General features: G+C 41.9%; 1 protein-coding gene across 1 annotated transcript; it reads right to left on the bottom strand.

Moving 5' to 3' along the window:
• Positions 1 to 933: 933 nt before the first annotated feature.
• On the bottom strand, positions 934 to 20,006 carry fgd6 (FYVE, RhoGEF and PH domain containing 6). Its single transcript, XM_071501699.1, has 21 exons — positions 19,785 to 20,006; positions 15,723 to 17,811; positions 11,801 to 11,912; positions 10,040 to 10,107; positions 9,902 to 9,932; positions 6,952 to 7,103; positions 5,874 to 6,030; positions 5,363 to 5,450; positions 4,911 to 4,961; positions 4,748 to 4,806; positions 4,584 to 4,655; positions 4,072 to 4,140; positions 3,863 to 3,946; positions 3,426 to 3,505; positions 3,237 to 3,339; positions 2,988 to 3,131; positions 2,795 to 2,897; positions 2,196 to 2,290; positions 1,971 to 2,099; positions 1,736 to 1,884; positions 934 to 1,120 (listed from the first exon to the last, which is right to left on the bottom strand). The coding sequence occupies exons 1-21, from the start codon at positions 19,792 to 19,794 to the stop codon at positions 1,078 to 1,080; spliced, it is 3,888 nt and encodes a 1,295-aa protein (XP_071357800.1). The 5' UTR covers positions 19,795 to 20,006; the 3' UTR covers positions 934 to 1,077.
• Between the last annotated feature and the right edge of the window lie 605 nt (positions 20,007 to 20,611).

The raw sequence follows: 20,611 nt of genomic DNA, 5'->3' as shown, positions 1-20,611 counted from the left end.
AAATGTTTTCTTTTCTTTTGAGCATTTCCTTAGAAATATAGTTCATGAATACTTTCCACAGTATTTGCTCATAAAAAAGCCCCTTTTTCTTTAAGCAGTTCTCTTTTAAATTTTAAAAAATAACAATTTTTGATGGAAATACATTTCCTAACAAACCCTGGCTCCCAAAATAAGTGGCAGCCTGTGCTTTTCAAACAATAAATCTTCCTATTTTATAAATATTAGCTCTCGGCTTTGATATAAAAAAGGTCAATGTTGTTCTTTTATGTCCATATACACAGTTTTACCCATTAACTATTTCTAATGTGGCAAAACTACATTATAACTGTATGAAAAAATATCTACATTATTCATGATATTTCCAGTTTTCTCCAGGATGTTGTTTTTTTTTTTATCCCAAGATTTAAATGTTTGGTGTTTTAAATCTAAAAATAAGAGTAAAATCTCTTAACCAGAGAGATCAACCTAAAGAGCAGAATATCAACTTCAAGCCTGATTTTCACAGTAAAATTCCACCTTGTTACACGATTAATCATCTTATCATTTTGAATGTTTTATGAAGTGTGTGTGTTTTTGTCTGTTGTTACCTTTAGATTTTGCTTAAACCGTAAGTCTTCAATATCAACATGCTTGAATGAAGGTGGACAGTTTTATATATTTTACTCTAAAGTGATTCCTTCATCCATTTGCTTTTAAAAAATCATCCTGAGACATCAGACTTTCTTAGATTTCCGAGGGCTTTAAAATGGCCCTGACAACTGTTTGGTCTCACTTCCACACACATGCTTCTGGACTTGACCTTTGACCCACAGCTGTAGCTCACCATTAGCTCTGACCTCAGCAGGCTGTGCTGAGCGTCAGTATTGGTTCTTGGTAGAAACTATGTTTAGAGAAACAGAATCCAGTTCTTTGAGGGAAGCGCAGTCTGTTGTTCTGCAGCAGGTTCTGTTTAAAGTCAACAGTCCATCCGGAGTCCTTCCTGAGCTGGTGACCCCTGACCTGAGATCAATCAGGGGTCGTAAGTTGTCTTTCAACTGGCTCCGGGGCTGTGATGTGACTTCACTGTTTAAAAGGTGATTACTGTTCGAGAATCATTGCCTCTTGGAAGGCCTCGATCCATCTGGAGACAGAAATACAAAAACAGAAACTTAGCTTCCAGAGGAAAAACACCTCAAAATCCTCAAAATGATCTACAGTCAGTTATAATGATCGTCCTTTTTCAGAAACAGCCATTCAATATATTTCCATTCTCAACAAAAGATTAATTTTAAATTAGACCACAGACCCCCATCTGATAAGATTTTTGCCTTGAGATGTTTTATTACATAAAGTGTTTGAAATCCACAACCAAAATAGTTGCACATTCTATCATTGTGTTATTTATAGATGGAATTATAGTGAAATTAAATGATTACCCCCTTTGCTGGAGACCCCCAGGAACCCTCTCAAGGATTCCTGGGGGTCCCCGGACGCCACTTCGAGAACCCCTGCTCTATATAGTAGTTTGTACTGATAATGATGGATGGTTTATTAAAACTATGCGCGTTTGTTTGGCTGCACTGTAAACAGATACCAGCTGCTCTTCTGACACAGAAGCTGCTCAACCACTGTTTTGTGGTACTATTAAAATGCACTAGCTGTTACCATGGTGACCACAGGTATTGTCAGATGAACCAGGACTAAAATCTTGAGGATCACAGATATAAGGCGTTGTCTGCCATGTGAAGTCAGATACCTCTGTGCAGTGGGGATGTCGTCGGCTTTAAAGATGTAAAACAGCGTGTTTTTGTGGTACAGTTTGAACTGCAGCTTCTGATTCGGCCCGTTCTTCTCCTCCCTCAGGAAAAAACCCAGCAGAGGCTGACTCTCCAATGCTGCGACATCCTACAGGGAGAAATAAATGGTCAAATGAAAAGGCAGAAAAGGTGACACAGGGTTTAGAGAAACAGCAAATAAAACAGTGCGAGTACCTCGCTGGCAGCGTAGGTGTACAGGACTTTATTCTTAATGACAAACCACAGCCTCTTCCACTGCTTCTTGTTGCCTTTTGACCTGTTTAAGTAGCCGCTCATGGAAGAGTTCTCTGTGTTGGCGGAAACCTGCAAGAATAACATGAGGAGAATAAATCTCCACACATATTTGCTCTATCAAAGAGAAACAAACAAAAAACCAAACTGTTGATTAGTATTCCTCACCTCTTTTAGTGCAGCAGGAATCTTCTTCTGTTTTCTTGTGAAGGAGAAAGCTCCAGACTTGATAGGAGAAACTGATGTTGAGGCACAGCGGTCACCTAAAAAAAAAAAAAAAAAGGAAATAGATCAAAATCATATGGTTTTACCACAAGTAAATGGTTCAATAGTACCACTAGACTCCACTTTACAATGTTATTGTCAATAAACTTTCTGTCCTAAGCCCATTAATTCCTACTGAAGATCTACAACTTTAAAAAATTTATCACAAATATAGTTTAATTCTTTCAAAGACTAAATCATTTCCTTTTACAGTTGAGAATTGTATTTTTTTTTTAACTTTTTTACTTTGTTATTCAAATTAGAGGAAATGGTCTGTTTGCTGGGGACGATTTTCAGCATCAGATTAATCCACATTTGGTGCTCTAGTGCTCTATTTGGGGCCGCAGGACAGTTTTGTGTGTGACCGAGCCAAAATAAACTACAGTGTGTGTGTTGATGCTGATGAAGGAACAGTGTTTTTGGAGATCAATGGCAGAGGAATCAGATTTATCAGATTTTAATATTTTGTGCTCCAGTGATCACTGAAATACCTGTTTACTTACTATTCTCCTGTAGCTTGGCAAAGCAGTGATCACACACACGTGCAGGCTGGTTCTTCAAGTACTCCAGGTAGTACTTATTAGCAGAGCATGCCTGACACACCACCTGTCACGCACACATACACATAAGTGCACTGAGAAGAGGATGTAATGTGCAATGTTGTGTAGCAGTAGCGGTGGTCACAGCGGTACAGACCTTCCCACAGGCACGGCAGTGATGCCTCCTCCAGGTCAGGGTGAACTCACAGGTACAGATCATGCACATGGTGGCCCTCAGGTCTGGGATCCAGATGGGAGCCTTTGAACCTAACGGGGCCCCGCTGTCAACAACACCCTCAGCCTGATAGTAGAGAGATGGAGGGTTAACATGGACACACAAAGGGTAAAATAATTCACTAAACGTACACCCACAAAGATTTACACACAGAGAGATTTATAGTTTTACCTCCTCTTGACTTCGACTTGATATGAAGGTGATTTTCTTCTTTGTGTAGTCGTCTATGGCCTTGGCGATGGCCTCCAGCCACTCGTCTCTCTCTGTAGCCGAGCTGCAAACACAAGACACTTCAGAACCTCAGCTACAGCAAAAACAACTAACCATAAATTGGTTCAGTTGGTGAGAATAAGTACTGACCTGGCAGACAGAATGAAGGAGCGTTCAACACTTTCAATGTTCAGCTCGTTCTGGTAGGCCTCCTGGCTGGGCTTACTCACCTGGAAAACACAGCAGAAATCCATAAATAACATATTACCACCACTCAAAATGTCTGGGAAATGACTGTTGCTGCAAACTCAGCCACGGTACATCAATAATTCACTTCAGTGTAGATAGACATGGGTAAAATTGTAGAACAGGGAATCAAAAACAGCGACAGATAGACAATAAATACAGAAGGACATCTAACATGAGTATAAATATGAAAAAAGAGACAGACACAAGAAAGTCAGTAAGAATAAGAATGATCGAAAAAGGAAAAAATAATATCAAGATACTGACAGAAAAACTATGGAAAGATAAAAAAAGTGAAGGATTCAAATGAAAAATGACAGTGTTGACAGTGGGTCTCTAACCTTCATCCCGGCCAGAGAGAGGACACTGTTGAGTTTATACTGGCCGGACTGGACTGGAGTGGTGTACATGAGCGCATCATTAAACTGGACAAACAAAGAAACAGAAACCTTCAGAATTTAAGGGCCATACAGGAAAGACACATGGAAAAGCGAATGTAACATAAACTGCATGAGGTCGGACACAAGTTTCCAGTCCACTTATTACTCACCAGAAAAAACATCCGCGGCTGCATGACTTTCCTGGACAGTTTCATTAGAGTGCCCTCCTTCAGAAACACCTGCAAATATGGACACGTTGGGTCTAAACAGGCTTCATTTAAAACAAAGTCCAGTGGCTGAACAGCAACTTTTTATCACTCTAAAAAGTTTGAAATAATCAAAGCAGAGAAACTGTTATTTGCTCGATACAGTCACTCTCATTATTTTATCATTATTAATGATACAGCAACAACAAAACATGAAAGACAGGGGAGGGAGTTAAGATGATGTAATGTCTTCAAGATTATCTTTTGTAATTCAGATGTCATTAACAGTTTTTATGTTTTTTATTTAGTTGAGGTATTTTTAAGAGAACCAAATGTGTTTCTGCATAAAATATTACATTTAGAATATTATGATTCTGTGTCATTGTATTTGTTCAACACAGGCAAGGAAAGCCATTAAGGTATTTGTCGGACTTTTGACAGAATTTACACTTGTGTGAAAATGTTTTGTGACTTACTCTGCCTGGCTGCACGATCTCATGGTGACCATTGAGACTGTACTGGATCTGCATCAGCTTCTGAAAGTTATCCTGAAAAACAACATCAGCGAGATGAGGAGAAACACGAGATTAAAGCAGACCATCACTGTGAAAGTTACTGTTTTACACAGAACAGGTCTTACCCCTTGTTTCATGATGTCATTAGCATGGTTGGCCACCTCCTTCACTATGCTGAGGGCAGCTGCATGGAGAGCAAAGATAAAATGTTTGCGTTTGGTATATGTTTTCTCAGCACAACTGATCATCCTGGTGAACACCAACAGCGAGTCCTGTCTTGTGTCTCACCTTGTGTGTCTTTATAATCCTCTGAGTCCTCTGGGAGGTTTTTCAGATAATCTGGAAAAGCAAAGAGATGTGTGTGGTGAGCACAAAGGACATGGTGTCAGATACAGATATAAAAACAAACATTACAAGATTTTTTAAATTTAAGTGGAAGGGTTTTCTTTTAAATTCCTTTTTCTAAGTGTGCAGAAAGCCTCTATGTTTCCCTAAAATTATTTTCAATAATGGAAATCTGGTACTCCACAGGTTTCTGTTACTGTAGTTATCCACCAGGTGTCAGTACAGCACCAATCCCTGCAGGAAGCCAAAACAGAAAGACCCAACCTCGGTCCAAGTTTCACTCACATGCTGCCAATAAAAGAGTGCCATAATCTAATAAACCCTCGACCTTCAGCGTGCAGAGGTTTGTAGAACGGAGCAGAACGGGGAGTGAATGTGTGTCAGGGTGCCGGTACCTGTGAGCAGCAGCTGGTACTGAGGGATTCTCTGCACTGGTTTCAGCAGGTAGTGTTTCAGAGCCAGGCTGGCACATCTCGGACTCATCTGAGACAAAACACACACAGCTGTTTTCACACGCTGCTGCAAAACCACACAAATACACACATGCACAGACATTGACGTTTCAAAGAAGTGCTTGGGGTAACAGTAGAATTTTTGATGGCTGCTACTGATACAGATGACTTTAGATCAAAACTGCAGATAACGTCACTACAGAATCTTGAACTGTCTGGTGTTCTTGTGAAGGTTTAAAGGACCCTGACTGTTTAGCAGTTCAGTCCAATTCACAACTGATAAAGGTAAATTTAGATACAGACAAAAACAAAGTTTGTTGTTTAATTGCTCTTTACTTCTGAAGAGGATCTAATATTCATGGAGATAATTGTTAGCTGCAGCTCTAATTAATGATAATGCAATAATAACAACAATTAAGAAAATTATAGCTTTACTGCAAGAAAACTAATGTACCTCAAACTCTCGGACGACAGCGGCGAACGCGGGGTTTTTCCTGCACTGTTCGTCTAACAGCGCCACGTTGTTGTCGAACTGACGGATGTAGGTGGAGTACATCTTCAGGTAAGGACCCTTTTGGACAAAAATGTCTGACAGTCTCTGGTGATCGCTCCTGTAACCAGACGGACATAACCTTTAGTCAGTCAGCCAAGTCGGAGATTTAGAAAAAAAACCCCCAAAAAACAACACAAAATGAGTTTGACTGCGAGTAGCATCAGTAGAAAATTAAGTAATGAACTCCAGGTGGAGATCATCATGAGCCAAATGAGTCCAAACACTGGTGGTACATCAGCAGAGCAGCAATATTTTTCCCTTGAAGTTGTCTTTATGTGACTGATTCACTGTTCAAACTACTACTTACGGGAATAAGTGCCACTGCACTGATTTTACACATTAAGTTCAGTTCAACAACTCAACCTGCAAAAACATTTCTATGTGGCTCTGGCGGGAGCTCTCTAAACTTTAAAAATGATGATAAAAATCAGGATATCTCAGCTTCTGCTGCATTAATTTAATCTTTTCTTTTTTAATCTGTCCTCAAACTTTATGTGGAATACTGAAGAACTGGGATACTCCTTTAACTAACAAAGGGAAAATTCTTCATCATTTTACAAGTTTATTTTCAAAGTGCTTTCATTCCCTCCTGAACCACTGATATAGAAGAGAAAGTAAAAGCATTAAAGTGCATATACATAAAAACAGTAATTACAGTTAGTAATGACTTTGACTGACTTTTACAACTGACAGTTAGGATAATAACTTCAGCATTTACATTTACTTTTATTGCTTTATAAGTGGTTTAGATCCTGTTAGGAGTTTGTTTATAACATGATGTATGGTCATGTGACTGTGTGTTCTGCTTTCTCTTATGACTTCATTGTCAACTTTGTCCCAGATTCAGCAACAAAGTTGTTAAAGCCAAAACTACAAACGTGAGATCCTCTTTGTAATGTGTGTGTGTGTGTGTGTGTGTGTGTGTGTGTGTGTGTGTGTGTGTGTGTGTGTGTGTGTGTGTGTGTGTGTGTGTATATACCAGTGTGCCACTCTCTCCTCCAGCTCTCTCTGCAGGTCTCTGTTGAGCTGGTAGAGTTGTGGAAGGTAATACAGGATCTGATTGAGGATCCGCTCATCCACCACCGGCTTCCCATTCTGACGGGTTGCCTTAGCAACAGCATCCCTAAAGTCCTGAAGAGATGCACAAGATTAATCCTGCAGTTCAATTACACACACACACACACACACACACACAGAGCTGTAAAGGGTGGAGTGGCAACATACTGTATTGCAGCTGAACAGGAACACCTGGTTATCACCTCATAAACTGCCCCCTCCTCCACCCCTCCCCCACTCCACTGCTCTGTATGTATTACATGACACACATACACACACACGGCTGAGTCAGCGCTCTTGACTTTGTCCAGTGTGCCAACACATACATCCACCTGGAAGGAAGCAGGGGAGGCCACGCAGGATCCCAGTGTCCTAACACCCACACCCACACTGGTCAAATGTGCTGTTACGTTAACTCTTAGATGAGGAGCAGAGTTCATTTAGCAGGAAAAGACATGACGTCCAACAACTTCTTGCACCTCGTTTATCTTTATTCATAAACAAATTCAATAATATGATATTCAGCCTGTTTTTAAAGGTGCTTTGCAAATAACATCTATTAGTGTATATTCATGAAATTCTTATAATACAGTGTGATGCATCACTAGCTGACTATTAATACATCCGTAAGCATAAACACTGTTGAGTTCAACCCCCTCTGTTTATGTAGACTATCCTTATGTCCCACTGAATTTCAAGTTCATCCAGATTCTTATATCAACAACAACAACAAAAACAACAACATAAAACACGACAATCTAATGAACAATTCTCTGGTTCCTTGCACTCGTGCAAATTCCTACATCCTCATATACTCAGAGTTGAGAAAGATACACAACTTGGTGTTAAGCAATCCAAAATAAAACATAAATCATGATATATTAATCATCATGCACTTATAAAACTTGCCGGTTTAAAACAAGCCAGTTTAGCCCATGACTCAAAGATTTGCCAGAGAAAAAAGAAAACATGTCCCCTCCAGTCCAGGTAAACTGACAAACCACTGTTTTAATACACAATACACACACACACACACACGAATAAACAACAAAAAAATTTAAACACATCGGGTGGTTAACTTGCCACAAGAATGCACACACATAATCGCCAACCCACACACCCACCTTTACACATATAACCCACCCTGTGTGTACACGCGCACACACACACTCTAGAGGATTATCTAAGGCATGTGTGTGTCTGGAGGTCGTCTCTGTGGCCTGAGGAAGCAGCTGCTGCTCGGCCGGGCCGTCCGCGGACACAGAAGAATGCGATCTGACCTCTTTTCTTGGACAGAGCTCCGCGCCCCGCCCTCCCCCATCAACCGCAGGACGACGTTTTCTACTAATCCTGTGGTTGGTTTCACTAAAGCCACGTCTGAGGTGGCCAGACAGGTGGACCCTTGACCTTCGACCTTTCAGTGTGGGTTGTCTGAACCCTCTTAGCTGGGATCCCCTCAGGAGAAAGCCTGTCCTTGACATGTATACTGTACATAAACAAACATGCAGCTTTCCAGCCAAATGCTACACCTGACAGAGATAAACAAGAAGACCTGAGAGACGTCCAGTCTACAGCTGAAATAATCAATTGCCCATCAGTCATTCTCTGGTTCCAGCTTCTTAAATATGAAGACTTGTTTTGGGTTGGTTTATTGGGCTCTGGGCTCATTTTTCATTAATTGCTGACAAAACAATTAATAGATAAATCAAAAAATAAGTGTCATATTGATCAATAATGAAAATAATCATTAGCTGCAACACTACTCCAAAATATTGATGCTGCTGCAAGAAAAATTCATGAGTCAATTTGTGGGGTTTTTAAATGGAAAATTTCACATTCCTGTGACAGCATTAAGTCAGTTTTATGTCCCTCCAGTGCAATTTCAGGAAGAGTAGACGCACAGAGTGTCTAAAATCTACCACTGCTGACATTACAAATCACAGAACTGACCTGATTTTGTTCATTTTACGACGGAGGTTTAATCAAGTTCATTTTTTTCATGTGCTTCTCCTAACAGGACATACAACAACCAGTCACCATGCAGTCACATGGTTCTGGTTTCTCACTCCTTCATTCAAAACAAAGAAGCAGGCAATGTTGTCAGCTTTATGAGAATTTCTTTGGAACAGAACATTAATTGCTAATAAACTGTTAGCTACAACCCTCATCTCTTTAACATGTTTCTGGATGCCAGCCAGAAAGTATTTAGTTGCAGGCAATAACTGCAAATGTTAATCAAATAAAGTGGATGAAGAAATTGACATTTGTGTTAAAACTACGATATGAATATGTAAAATACTGTGAAGATCTGCCCGTATGTGAGTAAGAACCTGTTCCTGTTCAAGTATTGTGTTGCCCATTTCAGCCCACTCATTTAACATAAAATTTTCTGCAAAAACAAGCTTTTTGGCATCTAAACTCACCAGGAAACTACAGAGCTCATCTAAACAGAGCCAAAGCAACACTCAACTTCTCAATTACTCATCTCCCTTTTTTTCTTGCATTAAAAAAAACACACACTCGCCTGACAGTGCTCCTTGTAATGGGACTGATCAAAGCTCCCTGGTTGCAGCTATGCGTTTACCTGCCCACACTGCCACCCACCAGGGAAACCAGAAACCCTCCAACACAGCAACTTTAAAAGCCTCAGCTGTGGAATAACTGCATTATTCAGTTTTGTACAGGCACTTGAGTCAGCCAAGAGCTCATTAATTCATGTCCATCCTCGGGAAAAAAAGCTTTGATCACCATTCAAAACACTCTCAGTGTTACTGTTTGTGCGGGTAACGAAACATTATGTTAGGCTCTTTTTTTCCCCACAGTTGCTGAATCAGCACTCATGAAAATGGTTCTTGAGTAAATAAGACACTTACTATGTGAAGAAGCTTCAGGACATCCACAAACCTGATAAAAGAGCAGAAATACATCAGTCAGACAACCATACTTTACATCACATATGGGTGAAGAGTGTTATGATAGATGTGTTCCTAGTTCATTGTTAAACCACTCACACTTTCTCCGAGCTCATAATCTCCTGGGCGATGTGCACCACCTTCTTCCTCTTCATCTCATCCTCTTGCTGAAAGAGCACAAACACAAACAGTCAGACGATGCCACAGAGATGCAAACAGCAACAGACCTAAACTACCAAAAACACATAGTGTTCACTCACAGGCTCGCTGCAAATCACCATGATCACTGCACTGATCCTGCCTCGCTGTTTAAAACCATCAGGACTGAGTTTACTGCCTCCCTAACAACGGTTCAATCGGGCCTGAAAGTAGAGCAGCAACCTTTCTCGCTCCTCTCCCTGTGTCTCTCTGATGGAGTGTGTTGTTGAATGGTAATGGGGCGGTCGCTCAGTGACTTAATTTGGACAGCGGCCTTGGCCCCCACTTGACTGAAATGTCCTACTGGTCCTATCGGAGCCTGTATTTGTGATACCCTGGAGCTTTGAGGGGCATCAGACACAGGTGCTGACAGTATCATAGAGAGGGTCACACAGGACGAAGGGAAGAAAAAAAAAAGGAGTGCTATTCCTGAACCTGTAACCCTTCTGTGTTTGCTCACCAACCCCCTTCAACACACACACACACACACACACACACACACACACACACACACACACACACACACACACACACACACACACACTTCGGGAAAGCTGTGACAGGCAACGAGCACACTTGGCAGCATGTGTGCACACAGTCTCCAGTGGCTACAGTGACAGTTTAGTCACCGGCAGTGATATGAGTCGTCCATTGTGATCCCTGAACGCTCGGCCACTTTTATATGATGACATCATGTTTGAAAAGAACTCAGTCATTTTTCCGTAAACGTTTCTCTGGCAATCTGCTCACTTAGGACCTTGTAATAATGCTGCAGCATTTTCCACATGTCTCCAGTGTGAATGAAAGCAGTCACATCAAGGCAGAGGTATCCAATGGGAGGGGTGGGGAATTAGCTACAAGATAAATCTGAGTGTTATATTATTAAACATTACTGTTGCACAGTATTGTTCATTTTTTCAGATTTTTCTTAAATCTTTGCATTTTTCTTGGGTAATACTGGACAATTTTGCCTCTGCAGGACTCTACATGCTGTGAAAATCAACCAATGACAGAAGGGAACATCACTCTTTGGTTGCCTACAGCTCAAATACATGTGCATGTTGGCATTGTTTGGCTATAAAAAGGTCACGAGCCTCAACAGTTGGAGCCATGTGCATGTAAGTTTACAACGCTGTGGTGGAGGAAGCATGCAGAGAATTTACAAAAGTAGCATCAACAAAGTAAAAATGCTCCATTACAAGTAATAAACCTGCAGAGACAATGTTACAGTGAGTGTCCTGTGAGTGTTTGAACACTGTACATTATTAATACTGATGTATGAGCGTTTAAGTAGCATTTTACTGTTGTGGTTGTTTCTAACTACAGGTAATTTAATCTATAACAATTCAGATATGATGAATTGTGTATCATAGGTTTGTTGTGTAATTTCTTCATTTGTGAAGTATCTAAAAGTATATAGTGCAGTGCTTGAGTCAATGTGTTTAGTTATGTTCCATGATAATAGTTAAAAGTTATTAAATGCATCTGTCATGCAAACTAAATACAAGAGATCAGAAAGAAACACTTTACAAAATGACTGGAGCTCAAATCACAAAACTTGTCACGCTTCATCCAACCCAATCCCCAATCTCTTTATGACTTTATAGTCAGACAGTAGACTGCTGTGTATTTCCCCCATGCTTTACAGAGGGAGGTGATTACCTGTCTGTCTGCCTCGTCCAGGTGCTCCTTGCTAGAGGTGGAGCTGTTGTCCTCTTCATCTGAACTGTGGATCTCCTCCTCCTCAGAGTGGACGTCCTGACTCAGCCAGCCGCTGTTTGCCGAAACACAGAGACCACACATTCAATACGACACACAGTGACAGCGTGACAGAGAAAACTACGCACATTTTAGCTTTTCTTGAGGAGGAATGTTTCGATGTGTGAATGAGACACAGGGCAGGGCAGGAGAGGAGCATGAGTGTGTGCTCAGAAAAACCCTCTCTGGATAAATAAAGATTAAAGAATGTGTCATGTGAAGGTTTGTGCAACACGAGGGATAAATACTCTTTACTCATGAGTCAGTAGGAAAACAAAACTCATTCAAAGATATTTTACAATGGAAATACTGACTACATTGTAATAATATCCACAACAACAGGAATAAGTTAATTTTTCATTTTCACGTGTGAAAATAACACCATCACTGGTTTAAAATCCCTTCTCTGAGATAAAAGATCGACAAGACTGCTGACACAAACCAATGTATCCACCGAAAATAAAACAATAAACACTATGATTAAAGCAAGAAACAAAACACAAACTCAACAGTGGAGGTGGGACAGATGGAGTGATGCGAAACAGAGTTTACTAGAGGAGCTGCCACCGGCAAAGAACAATGGAAACAAAGATGAAATAAATTTTTGTCCCACAAAAAATGTACTTGCTCTTGAAAAGAAAAAAATGAAAAATGCACCTAACAATGCATGTTTAAGGTCGATCCATATCCACTATTAAAACCTGTACGTCTCTGTGCTGCGTCTTTATAAACGCTGCTGCTGGCAGGAAGGCAGCACGCTGCCTCGGCTCTACCCACAAACAGTGGTGTTTGCCAGGTCAGTACAAGCAGCAACATGTGTTTGTGTGTCACTAATGTTTTGATCTAGCTCATAGTCTTTTCTGCAGAATTAAGCTGTCTGATTTTGAAGACTGATTAACTGGGACTTTGGAGAACGGGGACTTAATGTGTTTTGATTTTGGCTGTTCCTCCTTGTCTCTGTCCTTTCCTGTACAACTCTGTGTACAGAGGTTTGTAGATGTTCTACCTTGGCAAGGGGGCTGATGGCTCAGAATAAATATTAGACGGGAAAGACAATGGAACTCCAAAAATTCTCCCATTTCCTCTCACTCTCATCAGGAATTGCCCACACTCTCCACTTCCCTGTTTTTCTTACGAGCCTCTTGACGGTTTCTTTTGCCCAAAATCTGAATTCAAGCTCGCTCTTCCTCCCTTTTTCTGAACTTCTTCCTCCCTTACGCTTTCTCTATAGTCGAGCATTCCAGCACACTGGGTCCGGCACAGAGCGCCACTTGTTTACAGCCTGAGGCTACTTACATAAACTTAACAGGCTCAGATGCCTGGGAAACACTACAGATTCACTCGCTCCTTCTTTCTGACACACAAACACCCTCCTAACCACTCTACATACCAGACAGAATTAGGAAGCGGGGCACATTTTAATAGTTTTAAAGGCTGATTTCACACCAGTGTGCCTCAGCGTCACCTAACATGGCCTTGACCTCATCCTTTGTAGTGCCCCAGTTTGAGCAAAGAACACAGGAACTATGCCAATTATCATGGGCATAACTCCTCATCATAATATATAAAGAACTGAGTGAGTCAGTGGGATCTTAATACCATGAATATGACCAGGTGGCTGAGTCATTGGCTGGCAATGTCCCTTGACTGTTTAATTAACACTAATTATTGAAAAAAAAGTGTTGAACCAAAGATTGTGACAGTCAATTAACAGTTTGTTGTCATTTAACAAGATAAATGGCTGAGATTGTCCAGTTTTGGCTACTTAAAGGTGCACTAATCAATAAAACTATATTACCAATGGATCAAATTGTTATATGTTATGTGAATGGGGTTAGCTGAAGCAACATACCCGCAGAGAATTATCACTCAACTCTGCAGGTCTGCAGCTCTTTAGCCTCTTTTAGCTCATTGTTTTGGTTTTGAGGCCTGCAACTTTAATGTTTTGGTTCACTCTCATTGTTTTCATAGCAACGTTTTTCCCTGTTTTATATTGTCGTGAATGACCAAAACAAGCTATTTGAAGATGATAACTTAGACATTTTTCAATATCTTTTCAAATTTTACAGCCTAAATGATTAATTGTTAGTTGAAAAAATATGTGACAAATTAATTACCAATGAAGATAATTACAGGTTGCAGCTCTTTTCGTAACCACCTGTACTGTAAAGGGCTGACTTTGTCAAAATATTGAAAAAATATTAATAGACTTATATGAAAGTGGGTGAACAGTTGGTGTATGCTTTGAGCAAAGAAACAACTGAACAGAATTTGATTGTAATCCAGATCTACAATGTCATAAATCAGCAAGTCAGGAACCTGTTCAACACTGAGGGAGGTTTTGTATCTAGGTGTTGATCTTCCAACAATAAATCATGTCCCATTTCATGTCCCATTTCTTTATTATAATTCATTATTAATGAGTTATTTATTCCTGTTTTATTCACTGTCCTACAATGCGTCTTATGACTTTGCGCATCTGCTCAGGATGAAAACAAAACTAACTTCACATTTTCTCACAAAGACACAGGAGAAAACTGGAGTGATGAGGTTAGGAAGAGGCTAAACACAGTGCGAGGGCGGGCAGGCTGAGGAGGAGAAGGAGGAGGAGGAGGCGGCTGGTGGTTGCTGGAGGTTTATTTTCCCTGTTCTAGAGAGCTGTGTGGCGTTTCTGCGATTCTCAGACATTTCCTGCCCTGGCCACTGAAAATAACCCACAGGAAAACAGGCCGACCTGCTGCACATCAATGCTCTATTCAAATTCAATGCCACGGGCTCAAAGGCTGACTTTCACGCTCTGTAAATACAAAACTCCGCTCATGTCACCTGTGCAACCTGTTGCGCACACTACGGTTCCCACGCTGAAGCTATGGGTCACCTGGAATAACAGGGTGACAGCAAGGGTTAAGTGTTGTGCAGCAGGTCTGCATCAACCTTCAGGCTGTTTCTCACATGCACAAACACAAGCAGCCACTGTATTTGGAATAAAAACGTCTCTTCTTTCTTAACTGGGACATTTCATTGATAAAGGCTGTTAAACGGATGTGTTTTCAGTTTGTTTGTTTTTTTATTACGCTGAAAGACTATTCTGACTCAGATGATGAATCTTCTTTAGATACGACACCTGTTGCTGCTGGATTACCTCAAAAAGGCGATAAGACAATATTGAAATTATTAGTTGGTTGAGTTATTGGTGGGTTGATAAAAAAATTAAAAAAAAAAAAACACGTGCAGTTTCCAGCTTTATAAACTTGCTGTCAATTTGTTTTTGTGTAATATTTGTCATGATGAATGGAATATTTTTCAGTTTCCGACAGAGAGAAAGAACTATTATCTGACATTTCATAGACTTAATGATTAGCTGATAAACCATAAAAACAAATGAGAGATGCGGGTTCCTGGTAGAGCAGTGGTTCTCAAACCTTTTCACATCACATTTCAGGAAGCCTAAACTGACATCTGCCATCTGATTTTTGCTTAAGTTGTTTCATTACAGAAAACTTTTGAAACCATGACCAAGTGTTATTTAGGGATGGAATTATGTTGAAAATAAATTACTCCCCTTTTTGCTAGGGACCCCCAGGAACCCCCTCAGGAACCCTGGGGATCCCCAGATCACTGATCTAGAGGTTAAGGCAATGTTCAAGATTTGACCCTTGCTGCTTGTCATCTGTCTGTCCTTTAACTTTTTCTATTATCTCCACTACAATCTCTCTAATAGATGCATAAATGCCACAAACACTATTTATAAAATAGACAAATTAATCAGTAAAAATAATAATTAGTAGCTGTCTTAAAAAGATGTTTACAAGCTTCAATACCGTACCTCTCATATTCATGGTCTTGGCATCTGTGATAAGGATCCTGCACTTCATAGATGTCTGAATCTGCTGCGTCGGGGTCGTTTGGCCACCCCAGCCTCGCGGTGTGAAACGGCAGGTTCATATACTCTGGGATCTCCTCATACAGAGGAACGTTCTCATACTCCACTGATCCCTCTCCACCTTCTCCACAAAAATCAGCCTCCCCTATGCAGCTGTTGGGCCGCTCCAGGCTTCTCTCCCCCCGGTTTGATTCCACACTGGTACAGTCCAGGGACTGCCCTCCCTTGGCCAGCAGCTTTGGCAGCATCTTGACAGACAGCCTGAGCTCCAGCAGCTTCCGGAAAGAGAGGCCCCTCTTTTGAGAGTTGGCCCGCGTTGCCAGGTCGGCTGCAGAGAAGGACTGCGCCCTCTGCTTGCCCCCCAGCGCCGGAGCTCGGCTCTTTGGCGGCACGCTGCTCCTGGTGGGCATCTGCCGGCTGAAGAAGGTCACACAGGGTCGGGTGAAGCGCCAGGCTGTTTTCTCCTGAGGAGGCGCGGGCAGCTCCCTCATGGGGGTGTTAGCGTGTGGAGGTGCGGGAGGGCAGATGGAGGGTGGAGGGGCTGCTGGCAAGCTGTGTCTTTGAGGTTTTCTGGGTGGCGCCCTTGGCGATGGCTGATCCTCGGCAGAGAAGGCTTTCCTGGCGTTAACCAGGGGAGGGTGGCAGCCCAGTTTGATCTGCTTGGGGAGGCTGTGAGTGATGGGGTACCGCTCAAAGTCACCGTACCCATCCTCTTCATCCTCCTCCACCCGGTGCTCCTCGCCCTCTTTTTTGTGGCTTATTGATTCAGGTTGTGACAGCAGGTCTAAGGAGTGGGAGGTGTTTTTGTTAAGTGAGTGGGGTGTGTAGACTGATCTGTGGAGGCGAGGCGAGAGCGAGGTCTGTCGAGGAGGGGGGACGGGCGCGTCTGGCTCATCATCTCCCACACCTGAGTCTTTCTGGGGTAAAGGGTCGTCACTTGCGTCGTGTTTGAGCTCCTCACCTTCTGAACTGAGAGACAGAGCAGCTAGACTCAGTCTCCCCTCAGCCTCTCGCATCTCATGCCCCCGTTTTTGTTCCTCCATCACCTGATCCTGGGCACTGCCCTCCACGCCATCCTGCCGCACCAGGGCCGGCTTTTTAAGTTTACGTGGGTGCGGTACCGGGAGGGGCTTACTGGGGGCAGCGGGGACCTGCAGGTCGGGGTGTAACCTGGTAGGAAAAGCTTTGCTGACAGGCTCACGGCATTCTACCTGAAAAGATTCTGTAGAAAACTCATGAGGAGGGATACTTGAGAAGACGATGATGCTGCCTGCAACATCACAGGCTGGCTTAGAGTCTGTTAAATGTGTGTTTTGGTCCTCAGTGTGTACATCCGCTTTTGAAACATCAGGCTCGGCACTTTCCTGATGGATTACAGGCTCTGCAGCGTTCCCCCTCTGCTCCTCAGTCCTCTCTGCCTCTCTGCTTACCAACCCCCTGTCCAGGTGTCTCTGTCTTTGAGGTTTATCCCTGGGTTTTTTGCTAATCCCTCCGCCTTCACCCTTCTCCACAGCGACTCCCTCCTCCCGGTTTTCTGCTTTCTCTCGTGGCCTCGTCCCTGTGAACCCCTGTGTAGAAATCCCATTCTGCAGCAGCTCTTCGTGCAAATCGTTCCCAATCTCTGTTACATTTCCGTTTTCCAGGCACTGGCACTGGGAACAGTCCTGGAGCCCACAGGAGCAGGTGGGAATGATGTAGTCCGATTCACGCTTGCTAGACTCTGATAAAATCCCATTTTTGGAGTTGAGACGTGAGAGGCTGTCGTCTAAAGCTTCCTGCTGTTCCTGAGATAGGATAAGGGGTTCACTGGGTTTAGGTGGTGGGGGTGAAACAGGCGGAGAAGACGCCGTGGATTTGGGGATGCATGGTTTGGGCGCAACAGCCGGTTTTGTCCTCTTGAGAGTGGAGGGGGAAGGTTGGGAGATGACTGAAGACTGGGTGAGGAGACCTGGTTTGGGGGCGATGGGAGGGGGGGAGGGTTTGGTGGTAGCAGGGAGTTTAGGTTTGGGAGCTAATGGAGGCTTCTTCACACCTGCACGTAGACAAGAGGGAGGAAATTCACAGAAACATTATTCACTCATTTACTACACTTCCTTTAAAATGAGTCATAGAGCACATAAAGCATGCTTCATCCATGTCTCCTCTAATAGACGCACAGACAGCTGGAAGCTGTGGTTAAGACTAGGGTCAGAAGGTCACTGTCAGAGGGGAAGAAGTGAGGGTTGGACTAATGAAATAAATCCAGGGATCAGAATCAGCTTGTTTGGTCTCAAAATTCCTTTTTAGTTCAGTTAAATTCACAGACTTGCTGCTCACATCTTCTTTTCTGAAACATTTGTCTTTATTATAGAGTAATTGACGAATAACTGAATACTCTGCATCTTACATCTCACTTGTTGCAGTAAAGTTAAACTGGATTATTCAATTCAGATTCACAATTGAATCCTTCTGTTCTTGGAAGATTCTTGGTATGCTTGGCATTTTTCTACCTCTCATCTAAATTAAATCATAAAAACTACAGCAGCGGCCAATATTAGATAAAAATGGGTATATTTCTGTTATGTCCTCCTGTTGATGGCACTTTTCTCTCTTTCTTTTCCAGTTCGCCTGCGTTTTTTTTTTTTTTTAACAATTTGTTTTTGCATTTATAAACCACGTGGTTTAATTGACGCCTAATTATCAGTTTGAGCCATGTATAGTTGTCAGAAGTGAATTACACTAAACGCTATGTGCTCTCCTCTTCATATTTAACTATATTATAAATAAACAAAGATTATTTGATGTTGACGAGACAATCTGTGTCTCACTGGGATCAAGTCGGTTAAATAAAGCTGAAATGAAAAAACAGTCTCCACACTAATAAAAAGCTGTGAACTGACATTGTAGGCCATATTTTCCGCTGAAACTCTTGGCTGGCCGACACCACGAGAAGTGGAGTCATCGAGCGGATGTTTCCGAAAAGGCCAACAACCAAAAACTGCTCTGCCCCCAATACACGCTGCTCAGCCTCTGCAGTTAGAGTCTCGCCCCAAACTCCATTTAAAAATCTCTGAGTATAATCTCCTTGTGCTTATAAACCATTACCCCTGCGCGGTGGGACAGTCATTTACTGGTCTATTAATCAATGAGAGATACTTTTCAATTCGGCTATCACCTTCTATTAGAAAGGTTCACCTTTAAGAAGTGGTCCTCCCCTCACTCACTCACTCACAACCTAGAGCAAAATTCACCGAGGATGGCGGTGGAGAGCAGTGGCAACGGAGCAACAACTTTATCTTACTCTTACTTGGTGTTCATTAATAAGCCGATTTTGCCAATGCATGCTAACGACACCATCAAAGTTAATAAACAATGTCCTCGGATAATTATAAGTCTACCAGTGACAGAGGAAACAATAAACTGCCTGATTTTTGAGCGGAATCTGGCCTTATGTTTTCGCCGTAAAAGACAACGCCAGGTTATCAGAACAGAAACCGCGCATGTCGTGGAAAAAACAATCAGAAAACTCTAAGGTACATTTCCCACCAGGTGAAATTAATTCACCGTGGGCCTCCCTCTTCATCCAGACAAATGTTAACAGTTGTATACGCGGTGTTAACGTTGCAGCTTATTATCGAGTCCGAGTGGCTGCATCCACAGCAGGACAGATGTTTTAAGACAAAGGATTTAACCCCCTCCAGCTGCAACTGTGGCTGTAATAACAAACGGAAAAAGGGAAATTTGTGATTGTGAGTTATGATGGCGTTTTTTAAGAAAGCACCGAAAGTCATGCTAAGTCCTCTTTTATATCTTTTTGAAAGCTGTTATTAAGAAAAACTGTAATTAACTGCGGCTGCGTAAAAATAGAGTGGATGCTATCGACCGTTACAACACTCAGAGTGGAGATTATTTCATTTTCTGCGATCAAACTCTAAACAAAACGACAAAAAAAGAGTGTTTATGTTGACTTTTATCTAACCTCGGCAGGAATTTGCTCAGTTAACTTAACTCCCCCACGAAACAAACCTGTGCTCATGACTCCCGACTTGCTCCTTTCTCCATGAGTAAATTTACTTTCAATGGAATTGCGAGAAAATCTGCGTTTTTTCCTCCTTCGACACCATTGTCAGATTGGGAGCCAGTCCGGGCCGAGAACACGCAGATCCATCGCGGTTGTTCCTTATCTCTCCAGCGGATGCACGGATAAAGTCTTTACGCCTGGTACTTTTTTCATTTTCCCGAAGTTTTCGGCCACGGTGCTTTTCCCAACGGCGCCAAGCAAGAGACAACAAAACACCGCACTTCCGGTTACACGTTTCAAAATAAATCATTGTCGAACCTGATGTGTTTCAGCTGTTGGCGTATGGAGTTTGGTTTCTGGGAACCTTTTTGTCAATGATTATCTCACACTGTTTTTGTTTGCAAACCACATTATTCTTTGATGGCACACTGTCATTTTTTGGAAAACACACTGCAATTGCACAAGATTTTACAAGTATCTCAAGAGTTGTCGATTTAACATGCAAAATGTCCTGAGAGAGAGAATTCCTCTTAGTTTACAAATACTTGCTTCAAATGACACCAAAATTTGATTACGTACAACATGTTGTATTGTCATGTAAATGTTGGTGAAATGCTGCATTTAACGATTATATCTTTGAAATTGTTAAAAACCACCAATCATAACTTTGCAGAACCTAACCTGACATCTTCACATATCTTGCTTTGTTTGACCAAAAGTCCAAAAGGTTTAGTTTACTGTGATATCTGACAATATTCGTACACAAGAGGCTGGTATCAGAGAATAATGATTTTGGCATTGTTTCATCATGTTTGCTTGAAAATTGATTACT

Source organism: Trachinotus anak, unplaced genomic scaffold, assembly GCF_046630095.1.
Source record: "Trachinotus anak isolate AG129_WGS33_773 ecotype Australia unplaced genomic scaffold, CSIRO_AGI_Tana_v1 ptg000018l, whole genome shotgun sequence".
In the NCBI taxonomy this organism is placed as follows: Eukaryota; Metazoa; Chordata; class Actinopteri; order Carangiformes; family Carangidae; genus Trachinotus; species Trachinotus anak.
Note: the sequence above shows the minus strand (reverse complement) of the source record. Positions and strands in the feature narration are given on the sequence as shown.